Raw genomic sequence first — 21,790 nt, 5'->3', positions numbered from 1 at the left:
TTTTCCTGAAGTCAACCACAATCTCCTTTGTCTTACTGACATTCAGCAGGAGGTTGTTGTTTCTGCACCAGGTGGTCAAAAGGTTGACCTCCTTCCTGTAGTGGGTCTCATAGTTCTTGGTGATGAGACCCACCAGAGTTGTGTCGTCCGCAAACTTCACCATGTGATTGGTGCTGTAGGTTGATGTGCAGTCGTGAGTCAGCAGGGTGAAGAGCAGGGGACTGAGCACACAGCCTTGTGGGGCCCCTGTGCTGAGTGTGATGCTGCTCGAGGTGTTTTTGCCGACCCATACTGCGTGTGGCCTCTCACTGAGGAAGTCCAGAATCCAATTGCAAAGAGAGGTGTTGAGCCCCAGCTGGTCCCGGTTACAGATGAGTTGTTGTGGAATTTTTTTCAGTTACTTAGCCTTATGTACTTTATAACCTTCCTGAGTGCCTTTGTTTCTCTTCTACTCTTGTAAAATTACCATTTAAAACAAACAAGGCGAAACATTTCACACACTCATGGATATCAGTCATCTAAATATTCCAGATTTTTTTTCGGTTGAGAGCCATGAATTATTCCCTGGAAAATTCCCCAAAACACTTAATCTCACATTGTTAGATTAGGTGGGTAGAAAAAAGCCTGAATCGCCACTTTCACCTGATCCACAACTAAATTGAATGTCTCCTTTTCTTGGCTCATGTCCCATCGTTCCACCAAGTTCTGTCAAAACCTGTTCAATGTTTTTTCATATAAGCTGCTAAAAAACATACAAATGGACAGGGGCGAAAACATAACCTTCTCGTTGGAGGTAACTAAGCAACCTCATAATTATAACTAATACCCAAAACAGAAACTAAATTAAAATATAGTATAATAAATGCAACTCAAAACACAGTGATTCAAACAATAATTAAAAATAAATGAATAAATAGGGGCAATAACAGCCCACAGTCATACAAACAGTGTTTTTTTTTAATAAAATGCAGAGATCTACGAAGGCTCAACTAAATCACAAAGAGATGGAAGGTGGTCATTATATTTAATTTGAATTATTAAGTCATTTGTATGTTGTATGTATTGCGTTTTTATGTTTCTATGTTAATTGTAAGCACCAATTACCAGAGCAAATTCCTTGTAGGTGTAAACCTACTTGGCAATAAAATACTTCTGATTCTGATTCTGATTCTGATTTAGTATTGTAAAGGAAATCTTAAAACATGAGTTCAACCGAAACACTAGTAAATGTGCAATTGTTTACTTCAGCTTTTACTAATTCAACAGACTGTAGAGTTGTACTTTTAAATGATGGGTCACCGATTCCTCTCTACAAGGAGGTTTATTATAGTGAGAGAGAACAAATCCCCATTCAAAAAAGTATATACACCAAAAGTTCACTTCAACCTGACATGTTACCGTCTCAATTTCATGAGTAGCACTTGATGCCGTTGCCTTGTTCTTGTCTTTAATCTCTGTCATTCATACTTTTGTTATATACAGAATAACGATTTATTGATCTTTCCATTCAAGATAGTTAATGGTGATGGAGAGACAGAAACTCAAGATGACCAAGATCCACCTTCACAAAAGCAAAATAATTCAAATCAAAGTGCGTGAATTATGAAATCATGTGTATAAATTTGATATGAGCTTTCCCTCCCCCAAATGTCTGCCTCATACCTGATGGGCGGGATGAAACTATAATGAAACCCCCCTGCATATAAAATCAAGCACTTCTGCATTAGGATCAGAGATGGGGTTGGAGGGTAGGATGGCAGTAATGGGGCCATTTCTAGACACATTTTTCTCCTTTCACAGCTTCTCATTGTTGATTATGTTCCCATTTTCCCTTATCTCATCTGAGTCGTCCTCTCACTCCTCATCCTGTAAGATCAGGAGGCAGTTTTATCTCAATGGGATGCACAAGCCTGGTGATGTGATTCTGGGTGGGTTGTTTGACGTCCACTACACCTCTGTGTTCCCTGAGCTGACGTTCACCTCAGAGCCGACTCAGCTCAGCTGCCAGGGGCAAGTCTCACACTCCTGCAGAATTCAACAGTTGTATCATATCAACATATATAACTTCACAGCTGGTTAATTGTGTCTGTTTATGTGTTAGCTTTGACCCTGCAAGCTTCAGATTTGCCATGACCATGGCCTTTGCTATCGAAGAGATCAACAGAAGCGCTGACCTGCTGCCTAATGTGACTCTGGGATACAGTCTGTACGATAACTGTGCCACGCTGGTGATTGGATTCAGTGCCGCGTTGTCTCTGGCCAGCGGTCGAGAGGAGGACTATCTGCTTCAGGAGGCATGTGTGGGGCCACCTCCAGTCCTGGGGATTGTGGGTGATCCCTTCTCAACGTTTTCTATCGCCACCTCTGATATGATGGGTTTATTCAAACTGCCCATTGTAAGTTTCTTTTCAATCATAGCTTTGCTTTTGATGCCTTTTTTGAGTAAATCTGAAAAGTGAAATGTTTTGATTAGGACATGAACATTGTATTGCGGGGCCTTTTTTGATTTTAATGAATTATTAAATTAGTTCTGCTGACCTGTATGAGAAGCAATTGCTGTATGGATACCAGATGTTGCTGTTTTTTAACAGGTGAGTTATTTTGCAACGTGTTCCTGCCTGAGTGACCGTCAAAGATTCCCGTCCTTCTTCAGAACAATACCAAGTGATGCTTTTCAGGTGAAACTCTATCTACAGATAACAAATTCAAATTATGGCTCACAGGAAGTTGTTTGCACATCAAAGATGACCCCTGGATTTTGCCTCAGACACAATACTGGATTTAAATGAATGAGCACCATAAGAAGAATTAACTGAAGACATGAATCTTTGCACTCATCCCTCCCTCTGTTCACTTAGGTGCGTGCCATGATTCAGATACTCCAATATTTTGGCTGGACGTGGGCAGGCCTGCTGGTCAGTGATGATGACTACGGACTTCACGTTTCCAGATCTTTTCAGCCTGACTTGGCTGCGTCTGGTGGAGGTTGTCTGGCCTACACAGAGATCTTACCCTGGGGTGACGACCCAGTCGAACAAGGGAGGATTGTGGAGGTGATGAAGAAATCCACAGCTCGTGTGGTCATCGTGTTTGCACAGCAGATCCACATGATACAGTTAATGAAAGAGGTATTTACTTATCTAACTCTTGTGGCGACTTAAGATTTGAGAGTCAACCTCATTTTAAATTGTGCACGTGTCTCTTACTAGATGTATTACACTGGTCTGAGTTTTGTATTTTCTATATTTTATAATTGTTCTGTGCTACAAAGTAAATTAAAGCTGTTGTACATAAGTCTGAAAAAAATATATTCAGTATAATGCAATGCACAGGTAGTGAGGCAGAATGTGACAGGCCTGCAGTGGATGGCCAGTGAAGCCTGGACATCAACTGCTGTGCTGCAGTCCCCCGACCTCATGCCGTACCTGGGCGGAACACTGGGCATCGCCATCCGTCGGGGAGAAATACCAGGACTCAGGGACTTTCTGTTACACATCCGTCCTGACAGAGAAGACAACACTAACAATGGAAATAGCATGGTGAGATTATAATCTTACAAGCAGATCAGTGGTTATATAATGATGAAATACTGTGATTTCAGCCTCTAAATGCATTTCAGGTGAGACAGTTTTGGGAACACACATTTCAGTGTAGATTTGCCCCAGCTCCGGCAGCTTGGATGGAAGCAGCAGGAGTGTTGTGCACTGGGGATGAAGACATAGAAAATGTGGAGAGAGAGTTTCTAGATGTCTCTAACCTCCGGCCTGAGTACAATATCTACAAAGCAGTGTATGCTCTGGCGTACGCGCTCGATGACTTGCTGCGCTGTGAGCCAGGGGGAGGACCTTTCAGCAGCCACAGCTGTGCTGCTGTGCAAAGCCTAGAGCCATGGCAGGTGTGAAGTTTACAATTAACCCTTTGTTAAACTGATCCCCCATGTTTGACACTTTAATATTATAAATTGTGATATGAGGAGGCCTGGTAGCGTTTACCCTGTATTTTCTTTTAGTAAAAGAAAAAATCTCAAGTCTCAAGACAAAATACACAATATCCACTTCATTGGTCGAAGCATGGAACTGAGTAGAGCCCAAACCAAGATGTACCAAATAGTACACACTAGATATCAGTCCCATAAATGTGGATGTGTTTTTTTTTAATCAAGATCCATAAAGTATTCCCTTGGAAAAGGTGGTTAATTCATGGATCAGCCTCCTGATTCAGAAATATATTTTATTTGTTTGAATTCTACCACCAAGTCTTGTGATAATCAGTAGGGGAGAGCGGGTAATGTGGGACATCGGGTAATTTGAGACACCCCCTGTATCTAGGCAACGGAACACATTTGTGGTCATTTTACCATTATGTTTTCAAGCCCCTCCCATTCCCCCCTTGCCATGAAGGAGAAGTTGGTGCTGGTGCTGTGGAAAGTATGTTTTTTCACAAAAGTGGTAAAGTGGGACAAATGCTGTGGGGTAAGGTGAGACAGTGTCTCACTTTACCCCACCATGAAGCACAAGTTAAGTTTAGTCTTATTTTGAACATATTTTAGTGATATATTACATTATATATGTTTTAATGTCATAAACATTGTAGAAAAGCCATCATGCCAAGAAACTATACACCAGGAAGACAACCTTGGGCCAAACACCCCTCGCAGAGATGGAGAGTGCAGCCGCTGAGGTCAGGCAAGGAAAGAAGTCCTTAAGAAAAGCTGGAAGGGATAGAAATATTGAAAAGACAACCCTCAAAAGATTCATACAGAAAAAAGAGAAAGGGAAAGTAAAATCAGTAGCCTGGGGTGTAGGAGCTGAGGCAAAGAGAATATTCACAGATGAGATGGAGGAGGAGCTTGCCAAACACTTGAAACAACTAGCTGACCAGTTCCATGGCCTTGCTCCAGTTAAGTGCTGTGAACTGGCATTTGAATACGCAGAGAAAAACAATATCCCTGTCCCTGCCAATTGGAATGAGAAACAATGGTCAGGTAAGCTAGGGTGTGCAAGAGATCACATGAATCATAATAATCATAAATGTGCTTAATTGACCAATCCCCATGATAGTCCGATATTAGTTTTGGAATGTGTGGTTGTCAATCTAGCTGTCAGGATGTTAACTATTACAACATGTGTTGTTATGGTAGTTTTAAAGTGGAAAAAGTAAGTGGATCACTTTACCCCGTAGCCGGGGTAAAGTGAGACACAAGACCACGTTTTTTAAAACAATCATATTTTCACTGCCCTTTGTCCTGAAGACGTTCTGATCATTTCCATTGCTAGAAAACATCCTGAATTAATGGGAAATGTGTACATTTTACTGATATATCATTTTAGCTAGCCTAGAGGGGAACAAATGTAAAAAATGTCCCACATTACCCCGCTCTCCCCTAGTTTCTATGTAATCTGTCTTAGAAACATACCAACAAACAAATGGACAGGGGTAAAAACATAACCTCTTTGACACAGGTAATTAAAGGTAAAAAATGTAAGTGTATATAGATTGTACATTTACGGATGATACATTTTTATGTAGTTTGTATGAAATTCTGAAAGCTTGTGATCAATCGAGAAAGTAACATGTTCTCCATGATAATCTGTTGATCTTCTGTTTGCTCCCCATTGTAGTTTATGTTTTACTTGGAGAAGGTCAACTTCACCACACCATTTGGTGATGAAGTGTCATTCGATGAAAACGGCGATGCCTTACCGATCTATGACATCATGAACTGGCAGTGGCTTCCTGATGGAGGAACGAAAGTTCACCTTGTGGGTGAGGTTAAGAAATCAGCCACTAAAGGTGAAGAACTCACACTTCATGACGACAAGATCTTCTGGAACTTTGAATCCAAACAGGTTAAATATATTTGTTGTGGTTTATGCTCTTGTTTAATATAGCATGGGATATTAATATCCAATGGTATAGAATAACTGTTTTATGATGATGACTGCAGGCTCCTCGGTCAGTCTGCAGTGAGAGCTGTCCTCCAGGAACCCGCATGGCCAGAAAGAAGGGGGAACCTGTGTGCTGTTTTGACTGTGTCCCTTGTTCTGAGGGAGAGTTCACAAATGAAACAGGTTGGTATCAGTCCAATTTTATAAAATACCATCATATAGTATCCATCCATCCATCCATCCATGCATCATCTATACTGCTTTAAGGGTGGAGGGAGGGGCTAGAGACACTTTTTTTTTTTTTGCTTCTATAGACTCAATGGAGTGCAGCAGCTGTCCAGAGGATTTCTGGTCCAGCCCCCAGCGTGACCACTGTTTTCCAAAGAAAACAGAGTTCCTCTCCTACCATGAGCCTCTGGGTATCTGCCTGACCACCGCCTCCCTGCTGGGCACGATTTTCTCTGTTGTCGTCCTGGGCATCTTCATCCATCACCGCAGCACCCCCATGGTGCGTGCAAACAATTCAGAACTCAGCTTCCATCTCTTGGTTTCACTGAAGTTATGTTTCCTTTGCTCTTTGCTGTTCATCGGACGACCCAGAGAATGGACGTGCCAGCTGAGACATGCAGCGTTTGGCATCAGCTTTGTGCTTTGTGTATCGTGTATCCTGGTTAAAACCATGGTGGTGATGGCGGTGTTCAAGGCCTCCAAGCCAGGAGGGGGAGCCAATCTGAAGTGGTTTGGCTCTGTGCAGCAGAGAGGGACAGTTTTGGTTCTTACTTCTGTTCAAGCAGCGATCTGCACTGCCTGGCTTGTGTCTGCTTCACCAGCTCCTTATAAAAACACCCAGTATCACAATGACAAGATAGTGTATGAGTGTGTAGTTGGCTCCACGATCGGCTTCGCAGTGTTGCTTGGCTACATTGGATTACTGGCTGTGCTCAGCTTCCTGTTAGCTTTTCTGGCGAGGAATCTCCCCGACAACTTCAACGAGGCCAAACTCATCACTTTCAGCATGTTGATCTTCTGCGCAGTGTGGGTAGCCTTCGTCCCTGCTTACATCAACTCACCAGGCAAATACGCAGATGCAGTGGAGGTATTTGCCATCCTGGCCTCTAGTTTTGGCCTCTTGGTGGCGCTGTTCGGACCCAAATGTTACATCATCCTATTGAGACCAGAGCGGAACACAAAGAAAGCAATCATGAGTCGAGGCCACACAAAGTGACAAAATTAACTCTTGAGATAAATCTGTGAAATAATCTGATCCTCTGTGTTTTTTAATCCCAACGAGATTATCAGATTAAACTAAAACAATAAAGATGTGTTTATTAAAATGACTAACATGGTTGTATATTATTACATTGAAATAAAGTTTTTTTTCTTGAATTATATATTTGTTAATTCCCTGGGACAAGAACATTGTTGACAGTAATGCTTTAAAAAGAAATAAAGTAATTTTCAACTCTACTTTTGTCAGTGACTACTTGTGCAACTAACTAAAAATTACTTAAATTTCGGCATGCCCGCTACTCATTACTTATGATTTCTTTGATAACTACAGGCTGACAAACGGACACGTCATCTTACTTCATAAGTGAATCTGTGGATCAGTGTTAGCCCACACAATGGTACACAGTCAAATTCAAGTGGTTTCTTCTAAAAATATGGATATGACTTCTTCTTCCTCAAATCAGGTGACAAAAATATACAACTCAGTTGTCGTCTATATGAGAACTTTACCAACTTCAGTTTCCAGAAATCATTGGCAGCAAAAGCACTTATGGGTAAAGTCTGGGAAACAGTGAAATCATTTCCCACTGTTGAGGCTACAATAAATAGGCAGATGAAAACATGGTTATTATAATCTTTGTTCCACTATTTACGTCATCATAGGGATAATAGTGACCAGTGGTGGGAAGTAAACAAGTACAAATACTTTGTTACTGTTTGGACCTGGTATTCGTGAACTACAGTTTGGCCTACATGTGTAGTCAAAAGGCTAAGGCCGCCTGTCCTTGGTTCTGGACAAAACTAGTGCCTCCAGAACTCAGTCTCCCAGGGCGCCTCAACGTCACACAGTGGTGTGAAAACCGACCGGAGACACAAGTGTCAACCACTATAGGTCACTCTGGACCCTATGACCTATGAGGTCACCAAGCCAATAATAGGCCAGGTCTCCCCTCTCTTCTGTCTCTTTCCATGCACCTCTCTGAGAGGAGCACACCGCTCTTCCTCGATTCCACTTTTCTACACCACCCTCCGAGAGGAGAAGGGTGTCCAGCTCACTCTTTCCGATTCCTCTTTCCACAAAACCATCAATGGCGGAGAGGTGGAGAGAGAGGATTTAGATTTTCAGGGGGGGGGGGGGGGGGGAGGCGCTCGGAGGGGATCTCGCCCAGGGCGCAATTCCATGTAGAACCGCCGCTGACAGTGCCTGTCTATTTTATAACAGTAGGTCTTGGTCCTTCCTCCTCGAAAGTGCGCACGCATAGTCCCTCCCTCTTGGCATTGGAATCCAGGAAATGACAAGGAGCACTTCCTGGATTATGTAGAATTTATTTGATTGGACCTGCCTCTTGCTTCACTCCTGAATTTTGGTCCACCTGCACCATACTCTGGGCACATTAGCATTGATGTATGTTTTGCCTTGAGGTATTTTGATCTGTGAAAAGAGAGGAAATGAAAAAAGGAAATGGTAAATGTTTATGAACTGGTTGAAAAAACTTAATTCAGCAAAGCTGTTGTTATTAGGATATATAAAATGTATGCTCCTCATCTGTGAATTTGAGAACCCCCGAAAATAATTTGGTATATTTCTGTATACCCTCTATAGTGGACATGGCAGATTAACCTCATGTAATGTTAATATTTGTCTTGGTTTGTAATGTTCTTTGAACACCATGACAACGTTTGATGAGTGTCCATAAAAGGAAATTTGTTGTCCCAAACATCTGCTTTTGCTTTTTGTTGTGACTGAGTTGTTTGAAGTCCGCTACATATGTGTCTTTTCTGCAGTGGTGTATAAAGTATTTGAAAACCATACTTGAGTAAAAGTACAGATATCTTACCTGAAAGTGACTTCGGTAATAGTAAAAGTCACCCGTAAGAAAATGACTTGAGTAAAAGTCTTAAAGTAGCTCATATTAAATGTACTTAAGTATCAAAAGTATCTGGTGTTGAAATGTACTTAAGTATCAAAAGTAAAAGTACACGTACCAAACTTAAACATGCTAAGTGTTTTTATGGTAGCCCTATACAGACACAAGTGTCACAGTTCTCTGTGCCCCTCGTCCTCTCTCTTCTCCTTTTTCCCGCAGGTGCTGCTCGTCTCACTAGATGACCCGGCTCACCAGGCGCACCTGCACTCATCAACTGCTCCCTATATCTGCCCTGGCTGAGCACGGAGTCATCGCCAGTTCGTCCTTGTCACTACAGTGGTAGTTTCTCGTTCTCGGCTCATAGTCATATCCTCCTGTGATTATTCTCCCAGTTAATCCTCGTGTCTGTTCTCCTGTCCTCCAGTTACCCCGTCATCCTGCTCACCTGATTCTCCTTCCCGCTGACGAACTCCCGGAGCCATCAGCTACCCCGTCATCCTGCTCACCTGCTTCTCCATTCCTGCTGAAGAACTCCCGGAGCCATCAGCACTCCCTCGTCCTGCCCTCCTGCCTCTCCCCTTCGCTGAAGAACTCCCGGAGCCATCAGCACTCCCTCGTCCTGCCCTCCTGCCTCTCCCCTTCGCTGAAGAACTCCCGGAGCCATCAGCACGCCGTCTATCCACCTTGTCCCACGTTAAATAAATATCATTGAACGCACCACCTCAGTGCTCTGTGTTTTGCCTCCGCTCTGGGGTCCACCCGTCGCGTATCGTAACAACAAGCAACCCAAAATTATTCTCATCAGGATTTATTTCAACTAACTGAAAAATTATAACAAAAATATACATATAAGGTATATTTGTAAACATTCAAACCCCAGATGCTGAGGTTCAAATAGTATTGGACTAGTGCATCTGATCTTCTAGGGACAATACAAAACCAACACAACAGAATAAACAAGGGCCTCTTAAGTCTTCCTAAGATCAATAATAGACCACAGTATAACCACTAAAAAATTGTTAACTGTAAATATCACTAAACTTGGACCTTTCACTTTCTAATCAGCAGCATGAATGATACACAATGCCCCTTATGATAGCTCAGCAAAAGGAAACAAGTTCTAGGCAAACAAAATAAGATAGTTTCTCTTTCGTTAACAAACTGCAGAGTGCTAGTACAGAGAAGAACAGGCCAAATTTCAGACCGAATAATAAAGACTGAACTGAAACGAGCTCCTGCATGAGCACCTGGATAATTCTAAAGGGAATAAATGGATGGGGAATGTGCTCGCATTGATCACATCCCTGCCCTTTGTACACACATCGCTACTCCCCATTGGATGGTTTAGTGAGGTCCTCAGAATTGCCCCTCCAGAGTCGGTAATGGCCATGGCGGAATGCCAAGAAGACGATCAAACTGGACACTAAAGGAAGTACAACTCGTAACAAGGTTTCCTCCGGACGATTAGGGTCTTGCGCTGGACTACCCCCCCCTGAGAGATTGACAATTATATTCAGATTTTAATTTGTAACGAGTAACGAGGTGTTCAATGTCAATGTAACGGAGTAAAAGTAAATCTTTTTTCTTTTTTCTTTTAAATGTAGTGGAGTAAAAGTAGAAGTCCTGATGAATATAAATACTCAAGGAAAGTAAAGTAAACTTTTGATCAGCTGATGAACAGCCTACTTCAGTTAAATTGTTGTTTTCAATAAATTGCCTGCTCACAACTTTTGGGCTCTTGTTCCCATTTCTTCTTTTTGCATTTTGAAACTCTACTTAGAACCTTCCTAAGATTCAACAGTGCAAAATGCAAATTCATGAAATTTTTTAACTGGTCTTAAGATTTTGATCAGGAGTGTATGTGTGTATACACACATATCTAATGCATGTATTTAAATAATGTACATCTTTATCAGAAGATGTAGTAGTTTGAAAAATGTAGCTTCAATGAAGAAACACAACAAACGGATACAGAAATATATGAGTAGGACAGTGACTTAAAATGATTTTAACAACATTAAATATGCTAAGGGGAGATTTAAGACATGAAACTGGATGTGTGTGCGTGTGTGTCTGTATGTGCGCTCAGAATATATGCCCTGTATGAATACATATACACATACAATTATATAGTGTATACACACATATCTAATGCATGTATTTAAATAATGTACATCTTTATCAGAAGGTGTAGTAGTTTGAAAATTGTAGCTTCAATGAAGAAACACAACAAACGGATACAGAAATATATGTGTAGGACAGTGAGTTAAAATGATTTTAACAACCTTAAATATGCTAAGGGGAGATTTAAGTTTTGTGTGCGTGTGTGTCTGTGTGTCTGTGTCTGTGTGTGTGTGTGTCTGTGTGTGTGTGTGTGTGTGTGTGTGTCGGGGCGGGGCGGTGAGAGGGGGAGTGGGTTGTTGGTGAGGGGGGGGGGGCGGGCGGTGAGGGGGGGGGGGGGGGGGGGGGCAGACAAAACAGGTCAAATCTGAGGAAGGCTGTTTTAGACAGGGTAAAAAGGGTGCTGTTTTAAATGATCCTTGTGGTATTTTGACCAAACATTTTTACAGACATTTCATTAAGACCCCAAGGAACCATATCAACTGTGGTGAAATGGGCATAATATGTCCCCTTTAAAATAACAGAATATAGGCCACTCTGTCAAATGCCAAATTTCTTCCTTCAAACATGAATTTGTTTTCTTTCAAATAAATCAGATTATTGTCACTATGTAATCAGATTGGCCCATTTGAAACCTGATTGAAAACATCAACCTTGTCCCTTCTTAAACTGAAGGATCGGCTGTGGTTCAGGAGGTTGAGATGGGTTTGATTCCTGTCTTCCTCATTCCGTCAAGGCGATATTGGGCAAGACCATGTATGGTGGCGTATGAATGATGAGTGATCGAGAAAGTGCTGCACATAGAAGTATTGTATGAACTTGTGAGTGGGTGGATGACAAAACTGTACAGTCTTGGTGGCACTGTTAGGACCCAAATGTAGAACAATTCGGCTGAAACCGGAGAAACCTGAACAAATCATAGGTTTTCTTATTTGTTACATGAATAAAATTATCTTATGTGGTTGATTTAAATTTTAAATTTGTTTAAGTTGCTGCCGACCATTTCTGATGTATTTGTTAACACTCCAGGCAAACAATGTTACAATAACACTTGAGGGCACTGTAACCAGTATTTATTTTATTTTAATTACACCACATCTACTATACTAATATGTGCAATTTGTTTTTATGTTTTATGATGAAGACAAAACTCTTATTTTTGTTGCAAAACTTTGTTTAGTTTATTTAATATTTCCAGCACGAAATGTAAATCATTTGTAAAATTAGAAAACAATAGTTTTAAAGACGTTCACGAAATTAAAAAAAATTAAAAAAGCATGCAAATGTAAATATTCACATAAACTAAGGGAAGAACTTACGTGCTGCCATCATAAATATTCCCAGAGCTCAGATGTACTAGGACTCATTCTTGTTCATCAAATGTTTCTTGGTGTTCTTTTCGGGCTTAAACAATATGATGTAACACTTTGGAGCAAATATACACAGAATTAATCCAAAGCTGGAGGCCAGGATGGCAAATATCTCCACAGCCACAGTGAATTTACCAGGAGAGCTGACGTAAGCTGGAATAAAAGTGATCCAGACGGCACAGAATATCAACATGCTGAACGTTATGAGCTTTGCCTCATTAAAATTATCAGGTAGCTTCCGAGCTAGGACGGCTAAAACGAAGCAAAAGAAGGCCAATAGGCCTATGTACCCGAGCACAGCCCAGAACCCAATGGCTGAACCCAACGCACACTCCAGGATGATTCTCTCCTTGTATGTGGTCAGGTTTTTAATTGGAAAAGGGGGACTGACAACCAACCAAATGATACATATTAGAACTTGAATAAAAGTGAAGGACACCACAGTCATTCTTTGCTGCTGAGGGCCGAACCATTTCATGATGTTACGACCTGGAAGTGTCGCTTTAAAGGCCATTAACACCACTATAGTTTTCCCAAGGACGCAAGAGATGCAGAGGACGAAGGTGATTCCGAACGCCGTGTGTCGCAGCATGCAGGACCAGTCGGAGGGCGCTCCCATGAAAGTTAGTGAACATAAGAAACACAGAGTCAGCGAGAAGAGCAGCAGGAAGCTCAGCTCGGAGTTGTTCGCCCGGACGATCGGGGACGTTCTGTGATGAAAGAATACGGCTGCTGTTATAATGGCGAGAAACGCGCCGCCAACGGAGAACGCAGCCAGGATGATTCCCAGGACCTCATGGATGGAGAGAAACTCTACAGGCTTAGGGAGACACGTGTTTCTCTCTGCGTTGGGCCAGAACTCGTCAGAGCAGGGGAAACAGTCAGGAGAATCTGAAAAAAGAAAGAAAGAAAAACACTTTCAGCAGCCTTATATTTGCTGTTAACTTTATATAATTAATACTAGGAGCTGGACAGATGTAACAAAAACCAGACAATTCGAATTGTCCATAAATGAAATGTCAAAATACGTGTATGAGGTGGAAGAAAACAATAATGGTTTGAAAGAAAACCACACCAAAACAAACAATACTGTTTATTTATGAGTATAATATTAACAACTGATCAAATTTTAAGAAATTCCCTACAACCAGACGAGAGATATCATGTTCACGAAACCAAGATCATTATGAAGCCAAAGTTATGAGGCCACCAATGACTTTGACATTTGTGCTTTGGCTCCCAAAATGAAATCAGTACATCATGAGGTCCAAGTGAAAATTTGCACCAAATGTTAAAGGATTTCCTAAAGGTATTCTTGAGATGTGTGTTGACAATAATGGGACGTACATCAAATAACCCCAAAACATAATACTTCCAGCATTGGCCCTTCTTCAGACCTGCTTTGTCCGAAATGTTGCTAACAAGTCGGTCGGTGCATCAACTGGTGTTGAACATTCCTTGTGTTCTTATTTCACCTGTAGCATTGCTTATCTCTCCCTCAGGACATGGTACACAGTCATAGCAGCAGATGGGTTTCCCTCTCTGCAGCACTTTACGGGTTCCTGCAGGGCAGCTCTCCGTGCACACTGAAGCAGGCACCTGTCACACAGACACAAACAAACTCACACAGATTAACACACTATGGCTACACAGCTGACTTAAGTGTTACCTTTTGGCTCCTCACCTGTGTGCCACCCTCCATCCACGTGAGGTTCCTGCTGATGTGGAATTCCTGTCCGACCGGCAGCGACGCATTGTAGTGCCCCACTGTCACAAACTCAATGCTGCCACTCGCTCTTCTTTGCCAGTTGACCAGCTCATATGTGGCCACCGGGTCTCCGTTGGCATCAAACGACACATCATAACCATTCTGGGAAAAACTGACTTTCTTCAGCTCAGTAAGAACCTGTGAAGATGAAATGAAAGAAGACAGGACGTAAATAATGTAAGTACATTCTCACCTTGGTACGTATATGACGTATTTGTTTGGACCGACCTGTTTGGAATCTATCCTGGTGAGTTTGTCACACTCTCTTGTAGAGTTAGTTTTCTGGCACACTGCGTTATGAATTGCATGAGCTATTGCATAAACGGCCTTGTACACCATGTTGGTGATGCGGAGCTGAGACGTGTCGGTGTACGGGCTCTGGAGCGTCTGTATGTCTTCAGTTCCATCACATAGACTCTCTCCTGTGGCTCCACCTAAAAACACAACGAGGAGGAGACTGGGCTTTTTACTTATGATCATTTACATTTATGGAAAATAATGAGAAGAATGTCAATGAAACCTGTATTAATATGCATAAAATAATTAAATGAATATGATATTATTATAGTATTATGTAGTATTGTGCTGTTCCATTATAATTATATATCATTATAATTATTATTGCTATGATATCACTGCACATTATTATTAGTATGCAGCATGTACACTGTCAGTATCCTTTTAAATAACTTTATTGTGTTCTTAATGTTCTCCATTTTTAAGTTTACTTTCACCTATGATTATTTATCTTCTATTTTTCACTTATTTAATATCTCTTTCATTATAACCTTGTACCTTATTATATTTTCAGCTTGCATATTTATACCTTATATATTTGAAATATTATTTTTTTCATGTATCTTTGATGTTAATTGTGAACCACCAATAAATAAACGTTAATTTCCAATTTCCACACAACACAACTGATAGTGTAACTCATGTTCTATGAGGAAAAAAAACAAGTCAGCACAATTTCCTCACTCTGGTCCAGCCTACAGTTGAATTCACTCTCCCAGAACTCAGTCAGCACCGGGGACACAGACACTTTGGTCAGGGGCAGATCCAGCAGGAAGTCCCTCAGGCCGGGGATGACAGCTTGCTGGATGCCAATTCCGATGGCCCCAGCACAGAAGGAGAACCTCAGCAGCTGTGAGTCAGTCACCCAGGCCTCGCTTCCCAACCACTGACGAGGAGGAGAAGGCTCCCGGGACAGCTCCTCCAACAGGATCCTCATGTCTCCAGAGGCTGCGAAGGCCACAATAACTGTGGCTGTCGACCTGGAGAGATGATGTAATGCATGATGCACAGAGTTAATATGGATAAAGATTTTTTAAACCAGCAAACTTGAGAACTTCAGTGTTTTGAAAGTAGAGTAATTTTATTCAGGCCTATGAGATCAATAAACAAAAAAACAAAGAGTTCTTAATCAGTATTATTTATTACATTTTTTTGTATTTGTCACTATTTGAATAAATATATTTCTATTCATATATGTGACTGGATATATTTAGTGGCTTTAATGCGCAGAAGTTCAGTGTCAACACAGCCTCTGGTGAAGAAACCTGCGGATCACTTCAGCCACTCTCTGGATCTTGCTGCGCGGGTTGTTGCGGTAGAAAGACTCGGAGTACTCCACGCAGATGCCCTCTCTGTGCGCTGCGTCCAGGAAAGAAGCCATGCCATTGTTGCCATAGTCCGAATCCGAACGAACAGCACCGATCCACGTCCAGCCGAAGTGTTTGACCAGTTTGGCCAGCGCGTTGGCCTGGAACTGGTCACTGGGAATCGTCCTGAGGAAACTCGGGTACTGCTTCTTGTTGGAGAGGCAGGCACACGTGGCATAGTGGCTCACCTGGAGCAACACAGTGGGATTCACCATCTCCAAAAACAACTGTGAATAGCACTGGTTTATAATGAATGAATTGAGTAGAAACACAAATAAATTTACTTGAGGGATGTTAAAGGGCCCGAGGACGCGCGACATGCTGATGGATGGCGTGGAGCCGGACTCGCCAACGATGGCCATCACCATTCCGGACTGGGAGCAGTTGTGGTCGTTGCCGAGGCTGAACTCAGGGTCCTGGCCGTTGGCGAGCTGGAAGGCCAGATGCGCCGCCATGGGCACCGAGGCACACGAGTCATAGATGTGGTAACCGAGCTTGACGCCCGGCAGCAGGTTCGAGCTGTTGTTGATCTCCTCGATGGCGAAGATCATGGCGCGGGAGAAGCGCACCTCGCGGGAGTCGATGCTGCACATGCACACATGTATGTGAGCATGATGGAGTTTACATAGGACGGGATCACATGTTTTAATGGGAAAATCACAGGCCTAAGAATAATAATAATAATAATAATAATAATACGAACGGGAGTACTACTACTACTACTAATAGTTATAATAATACTCACAATTATCATCATAGCCTACAACGAAAAAGTTACAGGCATAATAATTGTACAAATAGTACCACTACTAATGAAAATAGTACTGCTTGTACTACTAGTACTACTACTGCCACAACAACTCATAATAATTATAATTATAATAACTTACTTTTACAAAGTGCTTCACAGACAGACCATATCAAAACAAGAACATCAAACGCCTTCATATATAACATCATAATAAGAATAGCCGAATAATTGTACTACTACTACAAATAAAATTACTAATACTACTAATATATACTATTATTAATAAGAATAATATCTACAATTTATAGACATACCTCTAAAAATTCACAAGAGATTTAATGCATGTCAATGGTCAACTAATTTAACACAACTAATGACTTTTAAATTCATATTCATCTGTTCTTATTCTGTGAAATATTAATAAAGAAGATGTTGAAAAAAATCGTTTTTCATTTAAGAATCATTTATCATAATATTTTCTCCTACAGCCATACATTATAATATAATACATTTAACTTGATGTAAAAAATGAAAACAACAAATTTTAACCGCAATATACAAATTTAAAACATTCATGTCCCCACACGGCCCAACATCCTTTTATTCCCCACTTCTCCCTCTTATACATACCTCCCCATGCACCTCAGAGGCTCAGGCATCGTGGTGTAGTTATACTTCACTGTGTGCATGTAGTTGTGAATGGAGAAAACCCCCCCAACCACATAGTCCCCGTCCATTAAGAAGGCAGGTGGATGAGCCGTATCCTGCAGCTTACACTTGATCCCAGCCCCGTTCAAACCAAGAGCAGAGTTCAGCTCAAACAAACCCAGAGCCCACATGAGGCAAACAAAGAGAGCTGAGATCCCCATCATCCCCTAAGTGTGTGCATGTGGGCAATAAGTGTGTAATCACTGCTTTATATAGCTTTTCAGACTAAAGATTCCCTCCTACTGTACGTCATCTTACTGTACATCACAGAGAGGATGTCCTTGCTGTGTATTTTTCAGTTCCTTAGCCTTATGTACTTTATAACCTTTACTGAGTTCCTCTGTTTCTCTTCTTCTCGTGTTATATTACTATTTAAAAAAAACAAGGCTCAACAGTCCCCTTTACATTCAGTCGAGCCATACAACATTTCACACACTCGTGGATATCAGTCTTCTAAATGTGCCGGATTTTTGGGGTGTTGAGAGCCATGAATTACTCTCTGGGAAATTGGTGAAAATATCCAAAAAAAATCTCACATTGTTAGAGTAGGTGGTTTGAAAAAAGTCTGGATTGCCACTTTCATCTGATCCACAACTAAATTCAATGTGTCCTTTTCTTGGCTCATGTCCCATCATTCCACAAAGCTTTGTTAAAATCTGTTCAATGGTTTTTCATAAAAGCTGCTAAAAAACAGACAAATGGACAGGGGCAAAAACATAACCTCCTTGGTGGAGGTAACTAGGTAACCACATAATTATAACTAATACCCAAAACAGAAACTAAATTAAAATATAGTATGATACAAGCAACTCAAAACACAGTAATTCAAACAATAATAAAAAATAAATGAATAAATAGGGGCAATAACAGCCCAGAGTCATAAAAACAGTGTGTTTTTTCATAAAATGCAGAGATCTACGAAGGCTCAACCAAAAGAGATGGAATGTGGTAATTATATTTAATTTGAATTATTAAGTCATTTAGTATTTTAAAGGAAACCCCCCTTAAAACATGAGTTCACCCGAAACACTAGTAAATGTGCAATTGTTTACTTCAGCTTTTACTAATTCAACAGACTGTAGAGTTGTACTTTTAAATGACGGGACACCGATTCCTCTCTACAAAGAGGTTTATTATAGTGAGGGAGAACAACTCCCCATTCAAAAAAGTATATACACCAAAAGTTCACTTCAACCTGACATGATACCGCTCAGTTTCATGAGTAGCACTTGATGCCGTTGCTATGTTCTTGTCTTTAATCTCCTTTGTCATTCATACTTTTGTTATATACAGAATTACGATTTATGACTCTCGATGACTTGCTGCGTGTGAGCCAGGGGGAGGACCTTTCAGCAGCCACAGCTATGCTGCTGTGCAAAGCCTAGAGCCATGGCAGGTGTGAAGTTTACACTTAACCCTTTGTTAAACTGATCCCCCATGTTTGACACTTTAATATTATAAACTGTGTTATGACGAGGTCTGGTAGCATTTATTCTGTATTTTCTTTAAGTATCTTCATTTATTACTATTTATTTATTATTTAAATAAAGTGTTTTTTTCTTGAATTATATATTTGTTAATTCCCTGGGACAAGAATGTTGTTGACAGTAATGCTATAAGAAGAAATAAAGTAATATCAACTCTACTTTTGTCAGTAACTACTTGTGCAACTAAATAACAAAAAAAAATATTTAAATTTCAGCAGGCCCGCTATTCATTACTTATGATTACTTTGATAACTACAGGCTGACAAACGGAGACGTCATCTGAATTCATAAGTGAATCTGTGGATCTGTGTTAGCCCACACAATGGTCCACGGTCTAACTCAGGTGGTGTCTTCTCGAAAATATGAACATGACTTTTCCTTCCTCAAAGCAGGTTACAAAAATATACAACTAAGTTATCGTCTATATGAGAACTTTCCCAAAAATCAGTGTCCAGAAACTGCTGTCAACTAAAAACATGGCTATTATAATCTTTGTCCCACTATTTACGTCATCATAGTGATAATACTGACCAGGGGTGGGAAGTAAACAAGTACAAATACTTGTTTACTTCCCACCACTAGTGTTGTGAACTACAGTTTGGCCTACACGTACAGTCAAAAGCCTAAGGCCGCAAGTCCTTTGTTCTGGAGAAAACTAGTGCCTCCAGTACTCAGTCTCCCAGGGTGCCTCAACGTCACACAGAGGTGTGAAAACCAACCAGGGACACAAGTGTCAACCACTATTGGTCACTCTGGGCCCCCTGACCTATGAGGTCACCAAGCCAATAATAGAACAGGTCTCCCCTCTCTTCTGTCTCTTTCCATGCACCTCTCTGAGAGGAGCACACCGCTCTTCCTCGATTCCACTTTACTACACCACCCTCCGAGAGGAGAAGGGTGTCCAGCTCACTCTTTCCGATTCCTCTTTCCACAAAACCATCAATGGCGGAGAGGTGCAGCTTGCAGCTCATCTCTCCAAGGAAACTGTCGTTGCGTGGTCGTTTATTTTTCTATTATCTATCATATCACTGTGTGGGGAATTGGCAAATTGGCGCCCCTGCAACTGCAGCGCCCCTACTTGATGCTGTGTGAGAAAGTTGAAGGGGAGGGGGCGCGGGGACAGTTCACCAAAGGTCTCCCAAATGGAACGGACAAGGGGGGGATCCACTGTATAGAGCAGTGATTATCAAACTGTGTGGCGCGCCCAATGTTTTAACGTCCGCATCTCTTTAACGGCGGAGCAGTAAACAAATCGCTCTTTCGCCGTAGACAGGGGTCTGCAACCCGCGGCTCTGAAGAGCCGCCCTTCTGCAGTGGCTTCCTGAACAGTGTTGTGTGTGTCGCGGACAGCACACACACACAGGCGCCGGGGCTCCGCCCCCGCTCTGCTCACTCTCTCAGAGACACACACAGTGAGATCAGAGCTCGTTCACGTGAATCAGCCGTTCAGGGACAAACAAGAGACGGTGTTCAAAAACCAAGTTGAAAAGAAAGTACGATGAAGCCTGTCTTGCTGTTGGGTTCCAGTCAATATGGTAGGACATGAGGAGAGACCAGTGTGTAATTTATGTCTGAAAACTCTATGAGAACCAACAAATTATGAAGACTCTTATAAACAAAAACAAAATAAGAACTTCCCTGACCTGCCATCAAAAACCTATAAGTTATTCTTAATATTTTATATTATTGTATATCTGCTCTTGTTAACTTTTTTCTATATCTGATTGTGTATATTTTTGCCACTTTTATGTTGTAACTTATACTGTGTTGTGCAGAATTGTGTGCATTGATTTATTTTTTTCAGGGGGGGGGGGGGGGGCGCTCGGAGGGGATCTCGCCCAGGGCGCAATTCCATGTAGAACCGCCGCTGCCAGTGCCTGTCTATTTTATAACAGTAGGTCTTGGTCCTTCCTCCTCGAAAGTGCGCACGCATAGTCCCTCCCTCTTGGCATTGGAATCCAGGAAATGACAAGGAGCACTTCCTGGATTATGTAGAATTTATTTGATTGGACCTGCCTCTTGCTTCACTCCTGAATTTTGGTCCACCTGCACCATACTCTGGGCACATTAGCATTGATGTATGTTTTGCCTTGAGGTATTTTGATCTGTGAAAAGAGAGGAAATGAAAAAAGGAAATGGTAAATGTTTATGAACTGGTTGAAAAAACTTAATTCAGCAAAGCTGTTGTTATTAGGATATATAAAATGTATGCTCCTCATCTGTGAATTTGAGAACCCCCGAAAATAATTTGGTATATTTCTGTATACCCTCTATAGTGGACATGGCAGATTAACCTCATGTAATGTTAATATTTGTCTTGGTTTGTAATGTTCTTTGAACACCATGACAACGTTTGATGAGTGTCCATAAAAGGAAATTTGTTGTCCCAAACATCTGCTTTTGCTTTTTGTTGTGACTGAGTTGTTTGAAGTCCGCTACATATGTGTCTTTTCTGCAGTGGTGTATAAAGTATTTGAAAACCATACTTGAGTAAAAGTACAGATATCTTACCTGAAAGTGACTTCGGTAATAGTAAAAGTCACCCGTAAGAAAATGACTTGAGTAAAAGTCTTAAAGTAGCTCATATTAAATGTACTTAAGTATCAAAAGTATCTGGTGTTGAAATGTACTTAAGTATCAAAAGTAAAAGTACACGTACCAAACTTAAACATGCTAAGTGTTTTTATGGTAGCCCTATACAGACACAAGTGTCACAGTTCTCTGTGCCCCTCGTCCTCTCTCTTCTCCTTTTTCCCGCAGGTGCTGCTCGTCTCACTAGATGACCCGGCTCACCAGGCGCACCTGCACTCATCAACTGCTCCCTATATCTGCCCTGGCTGAGCACGGAGTCATCGCCAGTTCGTCCTTGTCACTACAGTGGTAGTTTCTCGTTCTCGGCTCATAGTCATATCCTCCTGTGATTATTCTCCCAGTT

The 21,790-nt window shown here is 41.4% G+C and overlaps 2 protein-coding genes across 2 annotated transcripts; one reads left to right on the top strand and one right to left on the bottom strand.

Annotated features, from left to right (window-relative positions):
- Window positions 1–1,840: 1,840 nt before the first annotated feature.
- On the top strand, window positions 1,841–7,113 carry LOC128440262 (extracellular calcium-sensing receptor-like). Its single transcript, XM_053422929.1, has 9 exons — window positions 1,841–2,010; window positions 2,102–2,396; window positions 2,592–2,678; window positions 2,859–3,128; window positions 3,333–3,539; window positions 3,620–3,895; window positions 5,622–5,849; window positions 5,948–6,071; window positions 6,203–7,113. The coding sequence occupies exons 1-9, from the start codon at window positions 1,901–1,903 to the stop codon at window positions 7,111–7,113; spliced, it is 2,508 nt and encodes an 835-aa protein (XP_053278904.1). The 5' UTR covers window positions 1,841–1,900.
- Window positions 7,114–12,463: 5,350 nt separating this feature from the next.
- On the bottom strand, window positions 12,464–17,436 carry LOC128440170 (extracellular calcium-sensing receptor-like). Its single transcript, XM_053422801.1, has 8 exons — window positions 17,291–17,436; window positions 16,194–16,494; window positions 15,808–16,097; window positions 15,206–15,522; window positions 14,474–14,673; window positions 14,162–14,383; window positions 13,953–14,076; window positions 12,464–13,368 (listed from the first exon to the last, which is right to left on the bottom strand). The coding sequence occupies exons 1-8, from the start codon at window positions 17,395–17,397 to the stop codon at window positions 12,464–12,466; spliced, it is 2,466 nt and encodes an 821-aa protein (XP_053278776.1). The 5' UTR covers window positions 17,398–17,436.
- Between the last annotated feature and the right edge of the window lie 4,354 nt (window positions 17,437–21,790).

Source organism: Pleuronectes platessa, chromosome 5, assembly GCF_947347685.1.
Source record: "Pleuronectes platessa chromosome 5, fPlePla1.1, whole genome shotgun sequence".
NCBI classification, from domain to species: domain Eukaryota; kingdom Metazoa; phylum Chordata; class Actinopteri; order Pleuronectiformes; family Pleuronectidae; genus Pleuronectes; species Pleuronectes platessa.
This window is presented reverse-complemented; position numbering and strand designations above follow the sequence as displayed.

Bases quoted from the DNA above. Each gene is read 5' to 3' on its own strand.
- LOC128440262 (XM_053422929.1), top strand. From the start codon at position 1,901: ATGCACAAGCCTGGTGATGTGATTCTGGGTGGGTTGTTTGACGTCCAC. The intron at 2,011-2,101 runs GCAAGTCTCACA...TTTATGTGTTAG, and splicing joins ACTCAGCTCAGCTGCCAGGG to CTTTGACCCTGCAAGCTTCA. The intron at 3,896-5,621 runs GTGTGAAGTTTA...TCCCCATTGTAG, and splicing joins AAAGCCTAGAGCCATGGCAG to TTTATGTTTTACTTGGAGAA.
- LOC128440170 (XM_053422801.1), bottom strand. From the start codon at position 17,397: ATGGACGGGGACTATGTGGTTGGGGGGGTTTTCTCCATTCACAACTAC. The intron at 16,495-17,290 runs GTATGTATAAGA...GTGCATGTGCAG, and splicing joins CCTCTGAGGTGCATGGGGAG to CATCGACTCCCGCGAGGTGC. The intron at 14,077-14,161 runs GTGAGGAGCCAA...TCTGTGTGACAG, and splicing joins GGATGGAGGGTGGCACACAG to GTGCCTGCTTCAGTGTGCAC.